The sequence below is a fragment of the Hemiscyllium ocellatum genome, chromosome 42 (assembly GCF_020745735.1).
Source record: "Hemiscyllium ocellatum isolate sHemOce1 chromosome 42, sHemOce1.pat.X.cur, whole genome shotgun sequence".
NCBI lineage: Eukaryota > Metazoa > Chordata > Chondrichthyes > Orectolobiformes > Hemiscylliidae > Hemiscyllium > Hemiscyllium ocellatum.
Genome location: NC_083442.1, coordinates 20,817,429 through 20,835,994, shown reverse-complemented (window position 1 = coordinate 20,835,994; position 18,566 = coordinate 20,817,429). Strand labels below are relative to the sequence as shown.

Below are 18,566 nucleotides of genomic sequence, written 5' to 3'. Positions count from 1 at the left end.
GGACCTCACGATGTTTAATAAGGCAACTCACCCCCACCATCTCAAGGGAACTGAGGACGGGCAATTAATGCTGACCCAACCAGCAACACCCAGTTTGTAGATTCAGATTAGTTGGTGCAGACTTGATGGGCCAAATAGCCTGATCTGTGCTGCATGAGTGTTAGGCTCTATGAAAGTAAACAGACCATTCAATTAAACCTGTTGGACTATAAGCTGGTGTTGTGTGATTTTTTAAAACATTGCCCACCCCAGTCCAACACCAGCACCTTCACATCACGCCTGACAGCGCGACCCTTCCTCAGAGCTGAACAAAATCAGATCTTTTATTGTGTTTCTGGCTTCCAGTTCTTTGGAGGGGGACAAAGGGGGTGTTTATTTTATTCGGTGGGTGCTGCTGTTGGTGGGTGAACCTTGACATTCGAGTGGTGGGTTTTTAAAACATAATAATGTAGTTTCTGTGCTGCCAGGAGGAGCAGAATGAAACACCAGGGAAAGCTGCTGGTCGGCCAGTGGGGTGGGGGGTGGGTGTGGGAGGGAGGGAGTGCCTTTCCCAGGGAAAGCCGCTGGTCGGCCCACAGCCTGTGCTCAGCTGATTGAGACAGAAGGTGCCCCGAGGGTGGGGAAGGGAGTGCGGCCTGGAGTCACCATGGTGAGTGTGGCCCGACCTAGGGCAGGGTAGACAGAGGGGGAGGGGAGGGAGCCTGACCCCCTGGGACACACTCGCTGTTAAAGGCCGCTCAGCCCATCTGAGGGCTAGCAGGGAGGCTGGGCTTCCTACCCCCCAATAACAACCAGAGTGTGTACAGTACAGGGTCTGGCCCTTCGGCCCACTCAGCCCCCTCTCTAAACTAGCAACCCTTTCCAAGTCGGGGGGAGGAGGGAGGGGTTAAAGCCGGGGTGGGATAGACTGGTTGGATTGATGGCCCGAAGGGCTGAATGGCCCATCCCCCGACCAGCTGCCCCTTGAACGTTGCTCCCCACCTCTCTCTGCTTTCCCCTTCACCCCCTCCCCTTCACCCCCTCCCCCTCACTCCTCCCACCACCCTCACCCCCTCCCTCCCCTTCCCTCCTGCCCTCCCCTTTCCCCTGCGTGTGCGTGCGCATGCCTGGGTTTGTATGTCAGGCAGTGTGTGTGTGTGTGTGTGCGTGTGTGCGCGCGCGCACGCCCCTGGGTTTTGTGTGTCGGGCACTGTGTGTGTATGTGTGGTACGTGCCCGGGTTTGTGTGTCGGGCACTGTGTGTGTGTATGTGTGGTACGTGCCCGGGTTTGTGTGTCGGGCACTGTGTGTGTGTATGTGTGGTACGTGCCCGGGTTTGTGTGTCGGGCACTGTGTGTGTGTATGTGTGGTACGTGCCTGGGTTTGTGTGTCGGGCACTGTGTGTGTGTGTATGTGTGGTACGTGCCCGGGTTTGTGTGTCGGGCACTGTGTGTGTGTGTATGTGTGGTACGTGCCTGGGTTTGTGTGTCGGGCACTGTGTGTGTGTGTATGTGTGGTACGTGCCCGGGTTTGTGTGTCGGGCACTGTGTGTGTGTATGTGTGGTACGTGCCCGGGTTTGTGTGTCGGGCACTGTGTGTGTGTATGTGTGGTACGTGCCCGGGTTTGTGTGTCGGGCACTGTGTGTGCGTGCGCGCCTCTGGGTTTGTGTGTCAGGCACTGTGTGTATGCGCCTGCACCTGGGTTTGTGTGTCGGGTACTGTGTGCATCTGCACGTGCCCGGGTTTATGTGTTAGGCTCTGTGTGTGTGTGCACGCGCGCGCGCGCATGCCGGGCTTCGTGTGTGTGTGTACATGTGTGTGCCGGGCTTCGTATGTCAGGCAGGTGTGTGTCTGGGCTGTGTATCTTGGTTTTGTTATAAATAAATAGTCATCTGCCCTTGAGTTTGAATGTTCGTGGTGATCATGTTTTGTCTGTGTATATCGATTTTGTTTTGTGTTGAAAGTGCTGCACAGTCATCTAGAATCTAGCTTTTATGGCACTAAAATGTGTGCATTTTGTCAGTTTTCCTGTTAACAGAAGTCAGTTTTGTTTTTAATCATCTAAGTTGTCATTTTGTGCAACTTTGAAAAATTACGGTGAGTGGGACGTCTGAAATGCAAATATGCTATTGCAGCTTATTTTAAAGAAATATTGCCTCTGTTGTTTAGTTTTTTTTGTGTGTGGCTAATTTAGCTCCTAACAGGACATGCACCAAAATATTTAGAATGAAGTTCTGGGCAAGTTCAATGACTTCAGATTGTCTGACAGTTTTGGGTGTTGTTATGATATGTGATCTAGTAGTAATTTTCAAAATGGAATTGGATGTTCGCTGAAGATGGAAATTGCTGGGAAAACCAGAGCAGAGCAGAATGTGGCTCAATGGATAATCCCGTTAGATAGGCTGAATGGCCTTCTGTGCTTATAGATATTTTTAATGCCCCTCTCCAAGCATGTTATGATAAACCTCTGAAGTAGGTGGGAGCTGTGCCAGGGGCCTTCTGACCTTGAGGTAGGGACACCACCACTATACTAGAAGAGCTGCTCCTCCTATACTCTTATGGCAGTGAGCTGGCTATGAGCTCCCTAGCTCTTCTGCAATGTTTTTCACTTACTTCAACTCCCATTGCTGCCTTTATGGTTACTTTAGTGAACCCTTAATACATGATCGATAACAATGCATTTTCGGAACCACCGTTAAAAACTTTAGAACACAGTCGTGGGCGGCACGGTGGCACAGTGGTTAGCACTGCTGCCTCACAGCGCCTGGAGACCCGGGTTCAATTCCCGACTCAGGCGACTGACTGTGTGGAGTTTGCACGTTCTCCCCGTGTCTGCGTGGGTTTCCTCCGGGTGCTCCGGTTTCCTCCCACAGTCCAAAGATGTGCGGGTCAGGTGAATTGGCCATTCTAAATTGCCCATAGTGGTAAGGGGTAAGGGATAATGTAGGGGTATGGGTGGGTTGCGCTTCGGCGGGTCGGTGTGGACTTGTTGGGCCGAAGGGCCTGTTTCCACACTGTAAGTAATCTAATCTATAACACCCCTGTAACATGCTTAAATTGTTCCTTACACTTTGAGCCTTGGGTTATACAATCAGTAGTGTGCAGACAGAATAACCCATCAGATTCTCTTTTTTTTTTACCCCCTGCCTCTGGCTTTGTATTTTCAATCTGTTCTCAATTCCATTCAGTCTTTCTGAATTATTCCAGCTTCCCAAACTGCCGAGATTCCTGCAAAATGTTATCCCTTGTGCCTAACCCCGTCAATGTAAACAGTTACACAAATGCCAACAGTTAAGCCTCAACTTACCAACCCAGAAACATTTATGAAGCAGGGTACCTAAAATTCACAATATCAGGAACAATATACAAAAATCCATTTATCTGATAGTGTTACTCCATCTAGCCCTATCAAACAGCCTTCTGATCCAGCTCCCCCTTAAGTACATTTACATTATTAACTGAGATTTTGAGTGGACATCTAAATAGTTCCTAAATGTTTTAAGAGTTTCCGTCTGTACCACACTTTTAGACATAGAGTTCCAGATATCTACCCTCTCACTATAGAAGAAATCCTAAAATCCCCTCCTCGCTGTAAAACTGGGCTCCTGGATATTAAATCCTCAAGTTTACGAAATTGAGGGGCATGGATAAGGTAAATAGGCAAAGTCTTTTCCCTGGAATCATGGAGTCCAGAAGTAGAGGGCATAGGGTGAGAGGGGAAAGATATAAAAGAGACCTAAGGGGCAACTTTTTCACACAGAGGGTGGTATGTGTATGGAATGAGCTGCCAGAGGAAGTGGTGGAGGCTGGTACAATTACAACATTTAAGAGGCATTTGGATGGGTATATGAATAGGAAGGGTATGCAGGGATATGGGCTGGGTGCTGGCAGGTGAGACTAGATTGGGTTGGCATAACTGGTCGGCATGGACGGGTTGGACCAAAGGGTCTGCTTCCATACTGTACATCTCTATGACTCTACTAAAGGAAGTGTTTCTCCTTGTCTATCCTGTCCGTGCCCCTCAGAACTTGTACACCTCAACCAGGTTTCCCTGAGCCTTCTCTGCTGTAAGGAAACAATAGGTCACCCCTCATCCTTCCAGAGAAAATAGGCCCCAGCCTCTCCATTCCTGACAGTTAGACGCTATAATTTATTTTTCTGTTGTTTTTTTGCTGCCTATTCAAAATATTTTCAAATTGTTCAACTGATCTATTGCAAAGTAAATGTTTGCATTTAAGCCGGGTGTTTTGTCATCTGACGTGTGTATGATGTAGAGAGAGAGAGAGAGACTAACGTCATCTTTTATTTTGCAGAGGTTCCGTTTCTGTGGCGACCTGGACTGCCCTGACTGGGTTCTGGCAGAGATCAGCACCTTGGCAAAACTAGTTGAGTGTCAAACCTTACGCATGTCCGAATGCTGTTATGCTTCAGGCACTGTCCCATCAATTGCGCGTGGGGAATAGTCTTTACTGTGGCTACTTACAGCTAATGCCAACGTTTTGCGGAGTTCTTCCCATCAGATCGATACACCATGTAGTTGGCCATTAAACAGAGCCATACAGCATGGAAACAGACTCTTCAATTCAACCAGTCCGTGCTGACCATGATCCCAAACTAAACTAGTCCCACCTGCCTGCTCCTGGCCCATAGCCCTCCAAACCTTTCCTATTTATGTACTTATCCAAATGTTTTTTAAACATTGTAATTGTACTCACATCTACCACTTCCTCAGGAAGTTCACACATGAACCACCCCCTTTGTAAAAACATTTGCCCCTCATGTCTTTTTAAAATCTGTCTCGTCTCACCTTAAAAATGTGTCCCTGAGTCTTGAAATCTCCCACCTGAGGGAAAGACAACCACCATTAACTCTAACTGTACACCTCACAATTTTATAAACTTCTATCAGGTCGCCTTTCAAACTCCAGTGAAAAAATGTTCCAGGCCTTTATTATATCTCAAACCCTCCATTCCTGACAACACCCTGATAAATCCTTTCTGAGCCCTCTCCAGCTTAATAATATCCTTCCAGCTTCTGTGATGTTTTGTTGCAGATGATCAGTTTCAAAGTAGTTTGTTTCCACGTGGGAATGTTTGCAGCAGGGCTACTATTTGGGAAGGTGACCTTCCTGATTTCACTGCGGGATGGCTCCAACATGAAGATTTGTGCAGATTCCTTAATCGGAGGAAAGATTTTCTCTACTTTCAGCTTATTATTTTAAACATATCAATTAGATCATTCCTCAGCTTTCTAAACTTAAGCCGATGCAATCTCAACTTGTACAGCCCCTCCTGGCCATTCTACCCTTTGGACCTGGTGCCAGTTCCAGAACTGAGGACATTATGTCTCAGTCTTTGAGCAAAGTCTTTGTATAACTGACGCTTCACTTGCTCCCCTTTGTTTCCCAGATCTTATTCAAGCTGAAAAGTGACACATAGAGTGTGTGTGATTTTAGTATTTTAATCCAACTGGGCAGATGCACAATTTTTGGTAAATGATAATATTGACAAATTCATACTTAGAAATGGGGAGGTGGTAATAGTAATGGCACTGGACTAATAATCCAGACTCCCAGGCTAATGTTCTGAGGCTGTGGGTTCACCTCTCACCATGACAGATGGTGAAATTTGAATTCAATTAAGAAAAAGAAATTAAAAGCAAAAGCCTAATGGCAATTACTGTTAAAATCCAAAAGAACTGCACATGCTGTAAATCAGAAGCAAAAATAGAAGTTGCTGGAGCTCAGAACTGACAAAGGGTCACTGGACTTGAAATGTTAATTCTGATTTCTCTTCACAGATGCTGCCAGACCTGCTGAGCTTTTCCAGCAACTTCTGTTTTTGTTTCTTGCATCTACTGTTGATTCTTATTAAAGAAAACCCATCTGGTTCACTAACGTCCTTCAGGGAAGGAAGCTGCCATCCTTAGCTGGTCTGGCCTACGTGTGACTCCAGTCCCACAGCAATGTGGTTGACTTTCAACTGCCCTCTGGGGCAATTACAGATGGGCAATAAATGCTGGGCTAGCCATCGGATGCATGAGTTTTAAAAGACATATAACGACCTTACTTATTCCAGTCTGTCATTTCTGCATCCAGCAATTTCTTACTCATGGGAGAATGCACAATCTATGCATGATGTAAGAGTTACTTTTTTGCTTGTACACCTCTTCTTAAAAAAGTCTTTGATTTCTCTTCTAGTCTTCAGTGAAAGTGAAGTTGCTCTGTGTCCAGGTACTGAAAGACCTGCTGGGAGATGGAATTGATGTAAGTTTAAAAAGCATTCTAATAGGACTTGCTATGGTCTTATAAGGACCGTGAGGAGAAAGTGAGGTCTGCAGATGCTGGAGATCAGAGCTGAAAATGTGTTGCTGGAAAAGCGCAGCAGGTCAGGCAGCATCCAAGGAACAGGAGATTTGACGTTTCGGACATAAGCCCTTCTTCAGGAATGAGGAAAGTGTGCCAGGCAGGCTAAGATAAAAGGTAGGGAGGAGGGACTTGGGAGAGGGGCGATGGAGATGTGATAGGTGGAAGGAGGTCAAGGTGAGGGTGATAGGCCGGAGTGGGTCAGGAAGAAGATTGCAGGTTAGGAAGGCGGTGCTGAGTTCGAGGGATTTGACTGAGACAAGGTGGGGGGAGGGGAAATGAGGAAACTGGAGAAATCTGCGGCCTATCACCCTCACCTTGACCTCCTTCCACCTATCACATCTCCATTGCCCCTCTCCCAAGTCCCTCCTCCCTACCTTTTATCTTAGCCTGCTGGACGCACTTTCCTCATTCCTGAAGAAGGGCTTATGCCTGAAACGTCGAATCTCCTGTTCCTTGGATGCTGCCTGACCTGCTGCGCTTTTCCAGCAACACATTTTCAGCTCTTATAAGGACCGCATCAATATCAGCACAGCCGGTCAGGCAGCATCCGAGGAGCAGGAGAGTCGACGTTTCAAGCATAAGCCCTTCATCAGGAATTCTCTTCATCACCCAGCATCTGCAGTCCTCACTTTCTCCTCATCTGTATCACACAGGAGAATACGTTTATGGGGTTTTTATGCTATGATTTTAAACAACTTTTATTCTCCCCCTTCTCACCATCTCCCACTTTAGTGGTTACAAAGGGACAGAGGGTATGTCTTGCGAGGAGAGGTTGAGCAGGTTGGGTTTATACACATTGGAGTTCAGAAAAAAATGAGAGGTGACCTTTTGAAACCATAAGATTCTAAGGGACCTTAACAGGACAGACTCTGAGTTTTCCTTTGTTGAAAAATCTAGGGCACAGTTTGAGAAGAAGGTATCTCTGATTTAAGACACAAATGAGGATTTTTTAAAAGACTCTGAGGATTGTGAGGGTTTGGAATTCTTTATCCAGACAGTGGTGCAATGAATAAATTCAGGCCTGAATTAAACGGGGAGTTAAAGGTTGCGGAAAGTAGGCAGGAAGGTCACATCAGATCAGCCACAATCTTATTCCATGGTGAAGCAAGCTTGAGGGGCCTATAGTAGTCATGATTTGGAGATGGCAGTGTTGGACTGGGGTGTGCAAAGTTAAAAGTCACACAACACCAGGTTATAGTCTGACAGGTTTAATTGGAAGCAGTAAGTTGTGCCACCTAATGAAGGCACAGTGCCCTGAAAGCTAATGCTTCCAAATAAACCTATTGGACTATAACCTGATGTTGTGTGATTTTTGACTTTGAAGGGCCTAGTTCTTCTCCTGTTTGTTTTTATGTAAAACCTGCCATAGGTCAACATAACCTTCCACAGCCTCTACTATTTGAGTTTCACCCAACTCTGAGTGTATTTCGCTGATGAACTCTCGGCAAACAGGAGGAAGCAGCGGGCATTGTGCCAGGTTTTGTCTCACCCTGGAGGAGACCACTTGCTGTGAGTCTCCAGGTTAGCAAAGGAAACGTGGAGGATGTCTGATCAGAAAGTAACAGCAATAGGTAAAGCGACTGCTCAAGCTCAGTACCGTCGGCTCAGCTATCTCGTGGTAATTCTGTTCTCGTGCAGCCCCCGTGTTGTAAGAAAATTGCGTAATAGCAGCTCCATTTAAACTAATGGGGCTGGAATCGTGTTATACCCAATACTTTAAAAGTTTGTGCTATAGAAACAGTGTCCCCAATTCATCAACTGTGTGACAGTGAGTTTGCATTAACAAAACACGTGTTATAGCAGATATAGCGTTCAAGACAGACACCGATCGAATATGGACATTAAAGGATATGGGAATACCGTGGGAAAATGGCGTTGAGGTGGATCAGCCATGATGTGGAATGCCGTATGGCCCCATCTCCTATATTCATAATAACAATTCAGTGCTTTGTAATCACTTTCCTGCCGATCAGAAATTCTTTTAAATAACTGTTCAGACATACACCTCGTGAGCAGATGGAGCTTGAACCTGGGCATTCTGGCCCACGGGTGGGGACACTACCACTGTACCATAAGAGCCCTTCAGTAGTAAGTTCAGCCAATGGTTCACCACTGGACTGCCTATGTAAAGGCAGGAATGCACATGATGTGCAACAAAATACGTAGGTGAACGAATGGGGAGTGTCATGCTCCTGGGAGTGGTCATTCACAACAAGATTTCTTGGACTCTTCATGTGGACCCACTGGTTACAAAGGCCCAACCACGTCTCTTCTAACTCAGGCAGCTGAGGAAATTTGGCATGATGGAGAATTCCCTTGCCAACTTTTATAGGTGCACCGTCGAGAGCATTCTGTCTGGATGTATCACTACCTGGCATAGGAGAATGTGAAGTCTGCAGATGCTGGAGATCAGAGTCGAGAGTTTGTTGCTGGAAAAGCACAGCAGGTCAGGCAGCATCTGAGGAGCAGGTGAGTTGACATTTCGCCCTTCGGCCCGAAATGTTGATTTTCCTGCTCCTCGGATGCTGCCTGCCCTGGTGTGCGTTTCCAGCAACACAGAATCGACTTACTACCTGGTATGGCAACTGTACCATTCAAGATCGGAGACGGTTACAGAGTGTGGTGAGCTCAGCCCGGACAATCACAAAGGCCAACCTCCCATCTACAGAATCCATCTACCAGGCCCAATGTCAAGGAAAGGCCGCCAGCATTCTCAAAGATCCATCCCACCCTGGCAATGCTTTTCTACAACCTCTACCATTGGGGAGAAGGTACAGAAGCCTGAACACACGCACCAGCCGGTTTTGTAACAGTTTCTGCTCTACTGTTAGAATACTGAATGCACTCGCGAACTCTTACCATTCGCCTGTACAGTGTACCTGTGTTTTTGTTTTTGTCGCTATTTACCTATTATTTACTTATCTATACTATTTAACTCTGTGATCTGCCAGTATTGCTCGCAAGGCAAAGCTTTTCACTGTGGTACACGTCACGAGAAATTCAATTCAATACAAGTTTTGCAAGCTTGGGCCTTGACTCAGATTGTGTACATATTCCTGTAAGCGAGAGCTGTGCAAATGTTTTGTGAATTTTTTTTGCATTAACAACGAATCCCACATTGTACTAACAATCATGCGTTATCTGTTGTCTCTCCCCTTTAGTATGAGAAAGTTGCAAAGCTCACTTCAGATGCTAAGTTTGGTAAGTCTGCGTAAAGCTTTTCTGTGCATATCGTCCACTCCAATTTTGCAATGCTTAAAAATGTGCTTTGAAAATATGCTGTACTTGCAAACTTACTGTTGCATCACAGTATATTGTTAAACAGTAAACGCATTAGGTGAAAAATGTTACTCCTTAATGTCTGGTTGATGTGACAATGCAAAAGGAAAAGGAGTGTTACATTTTTGTGTAGCATTGTGCACAATCTGAAGGCAGTTTACAGCAATGAAGTAGTTTTGAATGGTAGTCACTGTTGTAAAGCATGAAACACTGCAAACGCCCCCAAAATAAAGAGTGATAATGATTAGATAAGTTCTTTTTGTGATTGTAAGTAAGGAATAAATGTTGGCTAGAACACTGGGGATATAACTCTCATTTTTTGAATTGGTGCCGGTTACATTAAAAATAAATGTTCTTAATTCATTCATGAGATTGAGGGCATTGCTGGCTATGTCTGCATTTACTGCCCATCCCTAACTGCCCCCCCAGAGGGTGGTAAGAGTCAACCACATTACTGTGGGTCTGGAGTCACATGTAGGCCATGATCAGGTAAGGATAGTGGATTCCTTCCCTGAATGATATTAGTGAACCAGATGGATTCCTTCCTGACAGTTGACAGTGGATTCACAGTTGTCATTAGACTCTTAATTCCAGATTTTCTTTGAATATAAATTCCACCCTCTGATGTTGCTAGATTCACACCCAGATCCCCAGAATGTTACCTAGGTCTCTGAATTAACAGTCCAGCGATAATACCACTAGGCTAATACGCCCTCCCCTCCACCCCCATGAATATTTCTATCCTCCCAGAAGGGGTGTCCGTCTTATGCCTCATCTGAAAGATGGCATTTCTGATATTACATCAAACCTTCAATGCTACTGTACAGCATCAACCTTGATGTTTGTGCTCAACCCCGAAGTGGAATTTGTACCAGGAATCCTGACAGTCCAGGTGCAGTTGGGCTGCCAGCTGACTTAGTGACAAATTCTAAATTGTGTCTAACAGGCCCACACCGAGCCCATCCAACAGTCACATGCATCATTGATTTAACGAACCAATATGTGCATTGAATCGTGGATTTTTACAGCCCAATCCGCCCATTGATTCCATGCTAGCTCTTTGACTTCCCCTTTCTCTCTTTTTCTTTAAACATTTCAGACATTTTATCATTGATTCACTTGCTGATCGTCCAATCTCTGCACCGTAATGAGATTTGCGATTAGCACGTGCGTAAAATTAGAGACATCACCTGACAAAGGAGCAGCTTTCTGATTTTAAATAAACCTGTTGGACTATAACCTGGTGTGGTGTGATTCTGACTTTGCCCACCCCAGTCCAACATTGGCATCTCCACATCATAAAGGAACTGATGTACTTGGCTAGAGAAAAGCTGATGCATATCTCCGTGTTAATGTGGGAGAGTCTGTATTGAATGAGGAGATCGCATGTGTTGCTTTCTGTTGAGTTTTAAAAACTCCATTTCATAACAGTCTCCAATTTTCCTTTCACAATGTGAATTCGCAAAGTCATTTTTATCCCCCGGATTTTCTGTTGCAGAATGAGTACCTATGTAAAGCTGCACACAAGACAGTCAACATTCCTGGAAATAAAGATCAAAGGCTTATTTTTGTATTTCTAATTCCAGAAACCAGTGATATAAAGGCAACCGTTGCAGTGCTGAACTTTGTTCTATCAAGTGCTGCCAAATATGGTGTTGATGGTGAATCACTATCAAGTGAATTACAACAACTTGGTCTGCCAAAAGGTACTGTTGGTCTACCTGAAGCAATAATAACAATGTTTTGTCGTTGTTTAAAACCTGACTTAGCAATTGCCGACAAAAAAATCCTAGAGGAAGTTCATGGTAACCCTCTTTGTGAAGAGTGATTATAATGCAGAATGTACAGATCAAGGTGAATAATGCAGGTGCCATTCACAAGGAAGCTTGATAAATGCATGAGGAAGAGAAAAGATGGAGTGAAATAACCAAGGGATGGGTGAAGGCTTGTGTGTTGCCTGGATGAGTTTGGCTGAATAGCCTGTGTCTATGTCTGTAATTTCATGTAACACTACATATGTACACTTCTCAACTTACAGGGTTGATTAGCTGAATTGTCTGGATGGCTGGTTTGAGATGAAGGGTGACATCAATAGCGTGGGTTCAATTCCCACAGCTGCTGAGGTTACCATGAAGTACTCCTCTTCTCCCCTTTCCTGAGGACATAGTGACCCTCAGGTTAAACCACCACCAATCATCCTGTCTAGGACTATCGTGGCTTTGCCTTTTATGCTTCACATCTCTTGTTCAAAATGAACTATCACTCGGTGATAAAGCTGCCCTTTTGTTTGTAGAATCCCTAGACAGTGGAAGCAGGCCATTTGGCCCATCAAGTCCACACACCGACCCACCAAAGAGCTCCCACCCAGACCCACCCCATTCCCCTTATTCTGCATGTCCCATGGCCAATCCAACTAACCTGTGCATCTTTGCAATGTGGGAAAAAATTTGTGCAGACACTGGGAGAATGTGAAAATTCCACACAGACGGTCACCTGAGGGTGGAATTGAACCCAGCTCCCTGGTACTGTGGGGCAGCAGTATTAACACTGAGCCACCTTGCTGCCCTAAATGGACCCTAATCATTCCAAGAAATTACTTTGGACCACTGCTTACTTTTTCCGTCAAGGTGTGCAACCTGTGCTCCTTGAGCTTTCAGTCTGACCAAAGCAATTTTTATAATTGAAAGGTAAAAGTCAAGTCACCATAGACCAGAATGCTGTTTGGAGAGAGACGACTGGTGGTGGTTTAATCTGAGGGTCAGTACGCCTCAGGAAGGAGAGGTTGAGAAGTAGAGTCCTTCATGGTAACTTCAGCCAGTGTTTTATCTCGCACAATTATCTTGCTAATTGTTTTGTCATAGTGGGCAGCATGGTGGCACAGTGGTTAGCACTGCTGCCTCACAGCGCCAGAGACCCGGGTTCAATTCCCGACTCAGGCGACTGACTGTGTGGAGTTTGCACATTTTCCCCGTGTCTGCGTGGGTTTCCTCTGGGTGCTCTGGTTTCCTCCCACAGTCCAAAGATGTGCAGGTTAGGTGAATTGGCCATGTTGAATTGCCCATAGTGTTAGGTAAAGGGATAAATGTAGGGGAATGGGTGGGTTGCGCTTTGGCGGGTCAGTGTGGACTTGTTGGGCCGAAGGGCCTGTTTCCACACTGTAAGTAATCGAATCTAATCTAGTGTTGCTGTATGGACTTGTTCTGTTATTTTCACCTTTTTCTTATTGTACGTTTCCCTACATGTCTTTTTGCCTCCATTATTTGTATAAAAGACAAAAGGTTTTTTATATAGGTCTATTGCATAACACTGATGTTACTTGATTTGATTTAATGTTATTTGATAATTGTACTATTATTTAACCTTATATTGATTATATCCTTTGATTCTCCCACTTCTAAGTTTTTTTTTAATGCTTCTAGAACAGTCAGTAAGTTGCCTTTGTCTATACGATACAAATCTGTTGTAAGGTGTATTAGAGGCATCAGACAACTTTAATCCAAAGCACGGAGCCATTAGAGAGGAGAACCAAAAGATTGTTGCCTTTTAAAGGGAAACTTCAAGCAGAAGAGGGAGGTGTGGAGAGATAGAGAGGATATGAAATACAGCTCTTGGAATTAAACTGCTGAAGGCATTTTTACCAGCGATGGGACTGAGGAGTGGTATGGTGGCTCCATAGTTAGCACTGCTGCCTCCCAGCACCAGGGACCTGGGTTCGATTCCAACCTCGGGTGACTGGCTGTGTGACATTTGCAAGTTCTCCCCGTCTCTGTGTGTTTCCTCCAGCTGCTCCATTTCAACCAAAGATGTGCACATTAAGTGCATGGGCAATTGCCCAGTGTCCAGGGATGTGTAGGCTAGGTGGGAAATGAAGGGTTACAGGGTTAGGATGGGTCTGGGTGGGATGCTCCTTGTACGGGCTGAATGGCCTGTGGGGCTTCTTTGATTGAGGGAGAGTAGGTGATGAACAGGAAGACTGCAGTCAGAAAAGCCAAGAGTGTAATTGTAAAACTGAAGGAGATTATAGTGTTGAAGTATAGGGATGAGGCCCTTGAAGAGATTTGCACGCAAAGTTAAAAATGTGAAATATTATAACCTGTCTTTCCATTTGCAAGCTGACCTGTTAATAACTTCCAACTATTTTTCTTCCCATTTCACAGCAATGATCAGCCATTAGTTAACAGCAGTTTCCAACCTGGCCTTGCAAAAATGTTTTTTTTTGTTATAAAGTTTTCATGAATGTAATATGTTTTGATTTTTTTCTTGCCTGTGCACTTTGAAAAGAACGTTCTCAATGTGAAAATTACACCATCCTCTCTAAATAACCTTTGATATTGAATCTTAACTTACCTCCTTAACTGCATCTCATGCTTAACCTTTCAGAACACACCTCTGCACTCTGTAAATCTTATGAAGACAAACAGACTGCCCTTCAGGACAGATTAAAGGAGAGTAGCCTCAGATGTAAGTTGTATTATCCTTTCTTGAGGTTTAATGATAAAGGACTCACTCCAGTTTAATGCAATGTGGTGCCAAACACAACAAAACTTGAGGGAGTGTGTAGGGCACCACAGTGGCTCAGTGGTTAGCACTGCTGCCTTACAGCGCCAGGAATCCAGGTTCAAATCCACCCTCAGGCAACTGTCTGTTGTAGGGTTTGCACATTCCCCCATGTCTGTGTGGGTTTCCTCCCACAGTCCTAAGATGTGCAGGTTAGGCGGATTGACCATGCTAAATTGCCCATAGTATCCAGGGATGTATAGGTTTGGTGGGTTAGCCTTGGGAAATGCAAGGTTACAGAGATGGGCTGCTCTTTGGGGAGGGGGAGGTCAGTGTGGACTTGATGGGCCAAAAGGCCTGCTTCCACACTATAGGGTTTCAATGATTTTAATTTTCCTTCTCTGTTTTAAACTGTGTGACCCTGACTAGCCTTGTACTCTGTGTATAGTGAACAAACTAGACTCGGTGTCATGGAGAGTGGACTACACGCTAAGTTCCAGTGAGCTGAAGGAAGTAAATGAACCTGTCGTTCAGCTGAAGATAAATGTTCGGAATGTAGACACAGGCGCTGTGGAGCCCACAGTCATTTCCGTTTCAGCAAACAAGTTCCGAGTCTTACTCACTGGTAGGCCAAACCTAAGGCACATTGTTGGTGGAGGGGGGGGGAGTGTGATTTAGAAATGTAACTAAACCCATTTTCAAGTTGTGTAAAATCTTACATTGCACTTGCTTTGACTGATTACACTGTGTCTCACAAATGCATCTCTTTGCATCTTCTACTCTGAGAAATGTGTTGCTGGAAAAGCGCAGCAGGTCAGGCAGCATCCAAGGAGCAGGAGAATCGACGTTTCCGGCATAAGCCCTTCCTCATTCCTGAAGAAGGACTTATGCCGGAAACGTCGATTCTCCTGCTCCTTGGATGCTGCCTGACCTGCTGCGCTTTTCCAGCAACACATTTTCAGCTCTGCTCTCCAGCATCTGCAGTCCTCACCTTTCTCCTAGTTGATCTTCTACTCTGGCCATTTGATTGGTATTGTGCAGATATTTAATGTCTGCCTTTAACGTTCTAATCCTCTCTTTTCTCAAATCCCTCCCTCACTATCTCTGTAACCTGTGGGTACACTTCTTTTTGAGATTAGGTCCCACCAAAACCGTTGTCTTGTGCATCCACAGACTAGTTGAACCAAGGGCTGTATCTATGTTCTATAGAGCTATGATTTCCTTTGGCACAGAGTTGGCGGTATGCCTTGAGCCACCGGGTTCCTAAGCTCTGAAATTACTCCCACGATTGTCCTTGCCCCTCCATCTCTCTCATCTCCAGCATGATTCTCCTTAAAACCTACCTCTTCCACCAAGCTTTAGGTCAGCTATGTTTAGGCTTCGATGTCAATCTCTGATTACATCTTGTGGGGTAGCTTAGAATCTGTGATAGGCAATATATAAATGCACATTGTTAGTAGATTTGATTATAGCTGATGGTTTCTTTTGTTCTTCTTTCCTGCTCAGAGCTCAAACAAGCACAAGTACTGATGAATTCTTTGAATTAAACAATGTTATACGTTGATCAACTTCCGTGGGCTTGCTGGATTTACAGGAAACTGGAGAGACAGAGGTAGATAAGCTGATATATTTAAACAAAATGAACAACGACTCTTGTTTGCGCTCTGTTGAGAAGGTTTGTCAGCTTGTGGATCACATGGTATTTAAACATTTGATTTAGTAATTCCTGCAAACATCGCCAGAAAGATGGCTGTGTTCGGAACCTGAATTCAACTCTTGATGAAGCACTTTCTAGAGAATGACTCTGTTTGTAATGGTTTAGCTGCTTCAGCACACCAATATCTTGAGACTATCAATGACACAAACTGAATTACCACTGAGAAACGTCAATGAGAAATTAATGTCTGTTCACAGCCAATTGAGTCGCTTTGTTGGGCTGCTTTAGTTGGCTGATCTGACAGGTTTGTGTGAGATTGACCAATTAAGGTGCAGGGGATTGAAACATTTTCGCCTCCATTTTCTGTGGATCTTGACTCCAACCCAACTAAGACAACACCGGTGAACGTCTCCTCTCAGCAAGATTGTTGGGGATATTAAGTTGCACATCTTCACACAGCTGGTAGATTCCGTTTATTTATGATGTTGAGAATTGAACAGTTCTGATTTATGTCTTATCAGGCTGCAGGCCCTGGTACAACCAATGGAAAAGTCAGTTCATTTCATGAACGTGAGAGGAAATGGAACAGTGCAAGTGGCCTCTTTGTACGCTGACAAGTATTATTCTTGAGATTTTGAAACCAATCAAGAGCACCGATCATTTTCCTGATGCCAGATTCTTCTATTTGTCCACCCGATTCTTTGTAGTTAACAAAAGGTGGAGGTTTGTGCACATGTCTCTGTCCACTAAGTCCATTTTGACATTCACGTGAAGCTGGATCTAACTGGATCATAAAACCTGGTCACTTCAGTCACTAATCACTTTGGGACATGCAGATACTTGGACAAATGAGGGACCGGGTCTGACCTCCAGTTGAAGCATTTGAGAAAGAAATAAGACCAAGCAAATGAAGCAAACAGTAAACTTGAAGCCGGTGTACTCTCGAAGGATCAAGGTGTTTGATTCTGGCTGTTTGACATTATGCCTCTGGTTTGTGAATTAGCTTGGAAGTAGATTCCAAGTCCCATGCTTCTGTCTAACCATTGTGGTAACTCTGAGTAAGTTAGCCCAGGGGAAAAAAAAACAAGCATAAACTGTGGGAAGAACCATATTTAGAAAAGCTAGTGACTGACTGTTTTCATTTGTCGCGATATATTAGCTGACCACATTGATTTTCCGAAGCAGCTAAGGCTGGTCAAGACAGTGTGTAAATTGCTCCCTGCCCTTTTCCCATATTGTATGGCTGAGTCTAATGAGTTTGCAGGAATGTTGAAACATCACCTACTTATGGAAGAAACCATTGCACCAGCTGATGATAACAGAATATCCCAGTTCTTACTCCCACATTGATGAGCAGAAAGATTCATCCGAATTATTTGAGGAGGATCCTCTCCCCAAAGTAAAATTGGATCCAGCTGGCGTCACAGAGTTGGGTTTGGAAGAATGGTGCGTTTTCTTCACGACAGAGCATGGGTTTTCCAGTCCTCTTGGTGTTTCTCTTTGCTGACTTTGACTTTATGACACCAGAGGGCAGGGTCTACATTTTGCATCGCAAACAAATAAAGAAAAAGCATAATTTTCCACCATACTTGGAGATCAGCTTGGAATCATTGGGACCACCACATCAAATCTTGAAAGGCAGTCTGATGCAGGGACAATCAGAAGGGGAGACTTGCCAGTGAGTTTCAGGGAAAAGGTACCTGATAAATTGGAGCATTGTTGCATTGAGCTTTCTGTACCTCCAAGATATTGTGCTATTTGTAAGCTTAACTTAGCTCTCAACATCAGAAATGATAATAAGCGTGTCCATTCCACCCACAACATATAGGTGTTGTGGGTCATTGTTTACATGTATATGCCTAATAAAGTTACAAAAGAAGCATTTGGGGGAAAAATAGTTAAATTTGAAAGTATATGATTTAATTTCAGTTTGTAATATTATATTCTGCTTCCTGAAGAAACCAGTGTGACAATATAGCAAAATGACATTGTACCTTTTACTTAATCAGGGACAATAAACAATTCAGTATTGAGACTGGTTTGTGTTGCTGCCCAGTTTATGGAACGAGTGTATATACCTTTGGTCACAGTCACAGACCTTTCCAAGTACTCATTTTCTCATTGGTTTATATATGATGTAGAGATTTGTTTTGGGTTGAAGCACTGAGATTAAAGTTTCTTTCAGGTTTTGACATGCAATCTGGGGCCTGAAATAAGTACTAATTGCATCATGTAAACTTAAAAATTGTGAAAATAAAATCTAAAGTTTATCTGAACTGAAGTGTACCTTTGTCCATAATTTTGTGGGTTAATGGTCGAAGGCATTCAGTCATTCGCTATGGAAACGATGGAAGTATTTGTACCTAATTTAACATAAAAGCAGGAGCAGGCTATTTGATCCCTCAAGCCTGCTTCATCATTTACAGAGGAACCTTGATTATCCAGCATTCGGTTATCCGAATTTCAGATTATCTGGCAAGATAGCAAGGTCCCGATGCTTGACTAAACTGTTATCAGACATTTGATTATCCAAACAAAATATTCCCCGCCCGTATCTTTCAGATAATCAAGGCTCCTCTGTAATTAGATCCTGGCTGATCTTAATCTCAAACTGCATTGTCTCACCCTATCTCCTCATCGGTCAGTACTTTTAGTGTCCGCAAATCTAATCGTAGAATCCCAACGGTGTGGGTGTAGAGGGGGCAGTCAGTCAGTCACGATGACTCCCTCCACAGCCTGAAGCCTGGACCTGCCGCCTTATTTTGCCAAACTGAGGACATTTTGGATC

The 18,566-nt window shown here is 44.4% G+C and overlaps 1 protein-coding gene across 1 annotated transcript; it reads left to right on the top strand.

The window, feature by feature from the left end:
- The first annotated feature begins 578 nt into the window (after positions 1-578).
- commd4 (COMM domain containing 4) lies at positions 579-18,054 on the top strand. Its single transcript, XM_060853608.1, has 8 exons — positions 579-649; positions 4,292-4,363; positions 6,178-6,243; positions 9,507-9,546; positions 11,211-11,330; positions 14,005-14,085; positions 14,570-14,746; positions 15,628-18,054. The coding sequence occupies exons 1-8, from the start codon at positions 647-649 to the stop codon at positions 15,666-15,668; spliced, it is 600 nt and encodes a 199-aa protein (XP_060709591.1). The 5' UTR covers positions 579-646; the 3' UTR covers positions 15,669-18,054.
- The last annotated feature ends 512 nt before the right edge of the window (positions 18,055-18,566 follow it).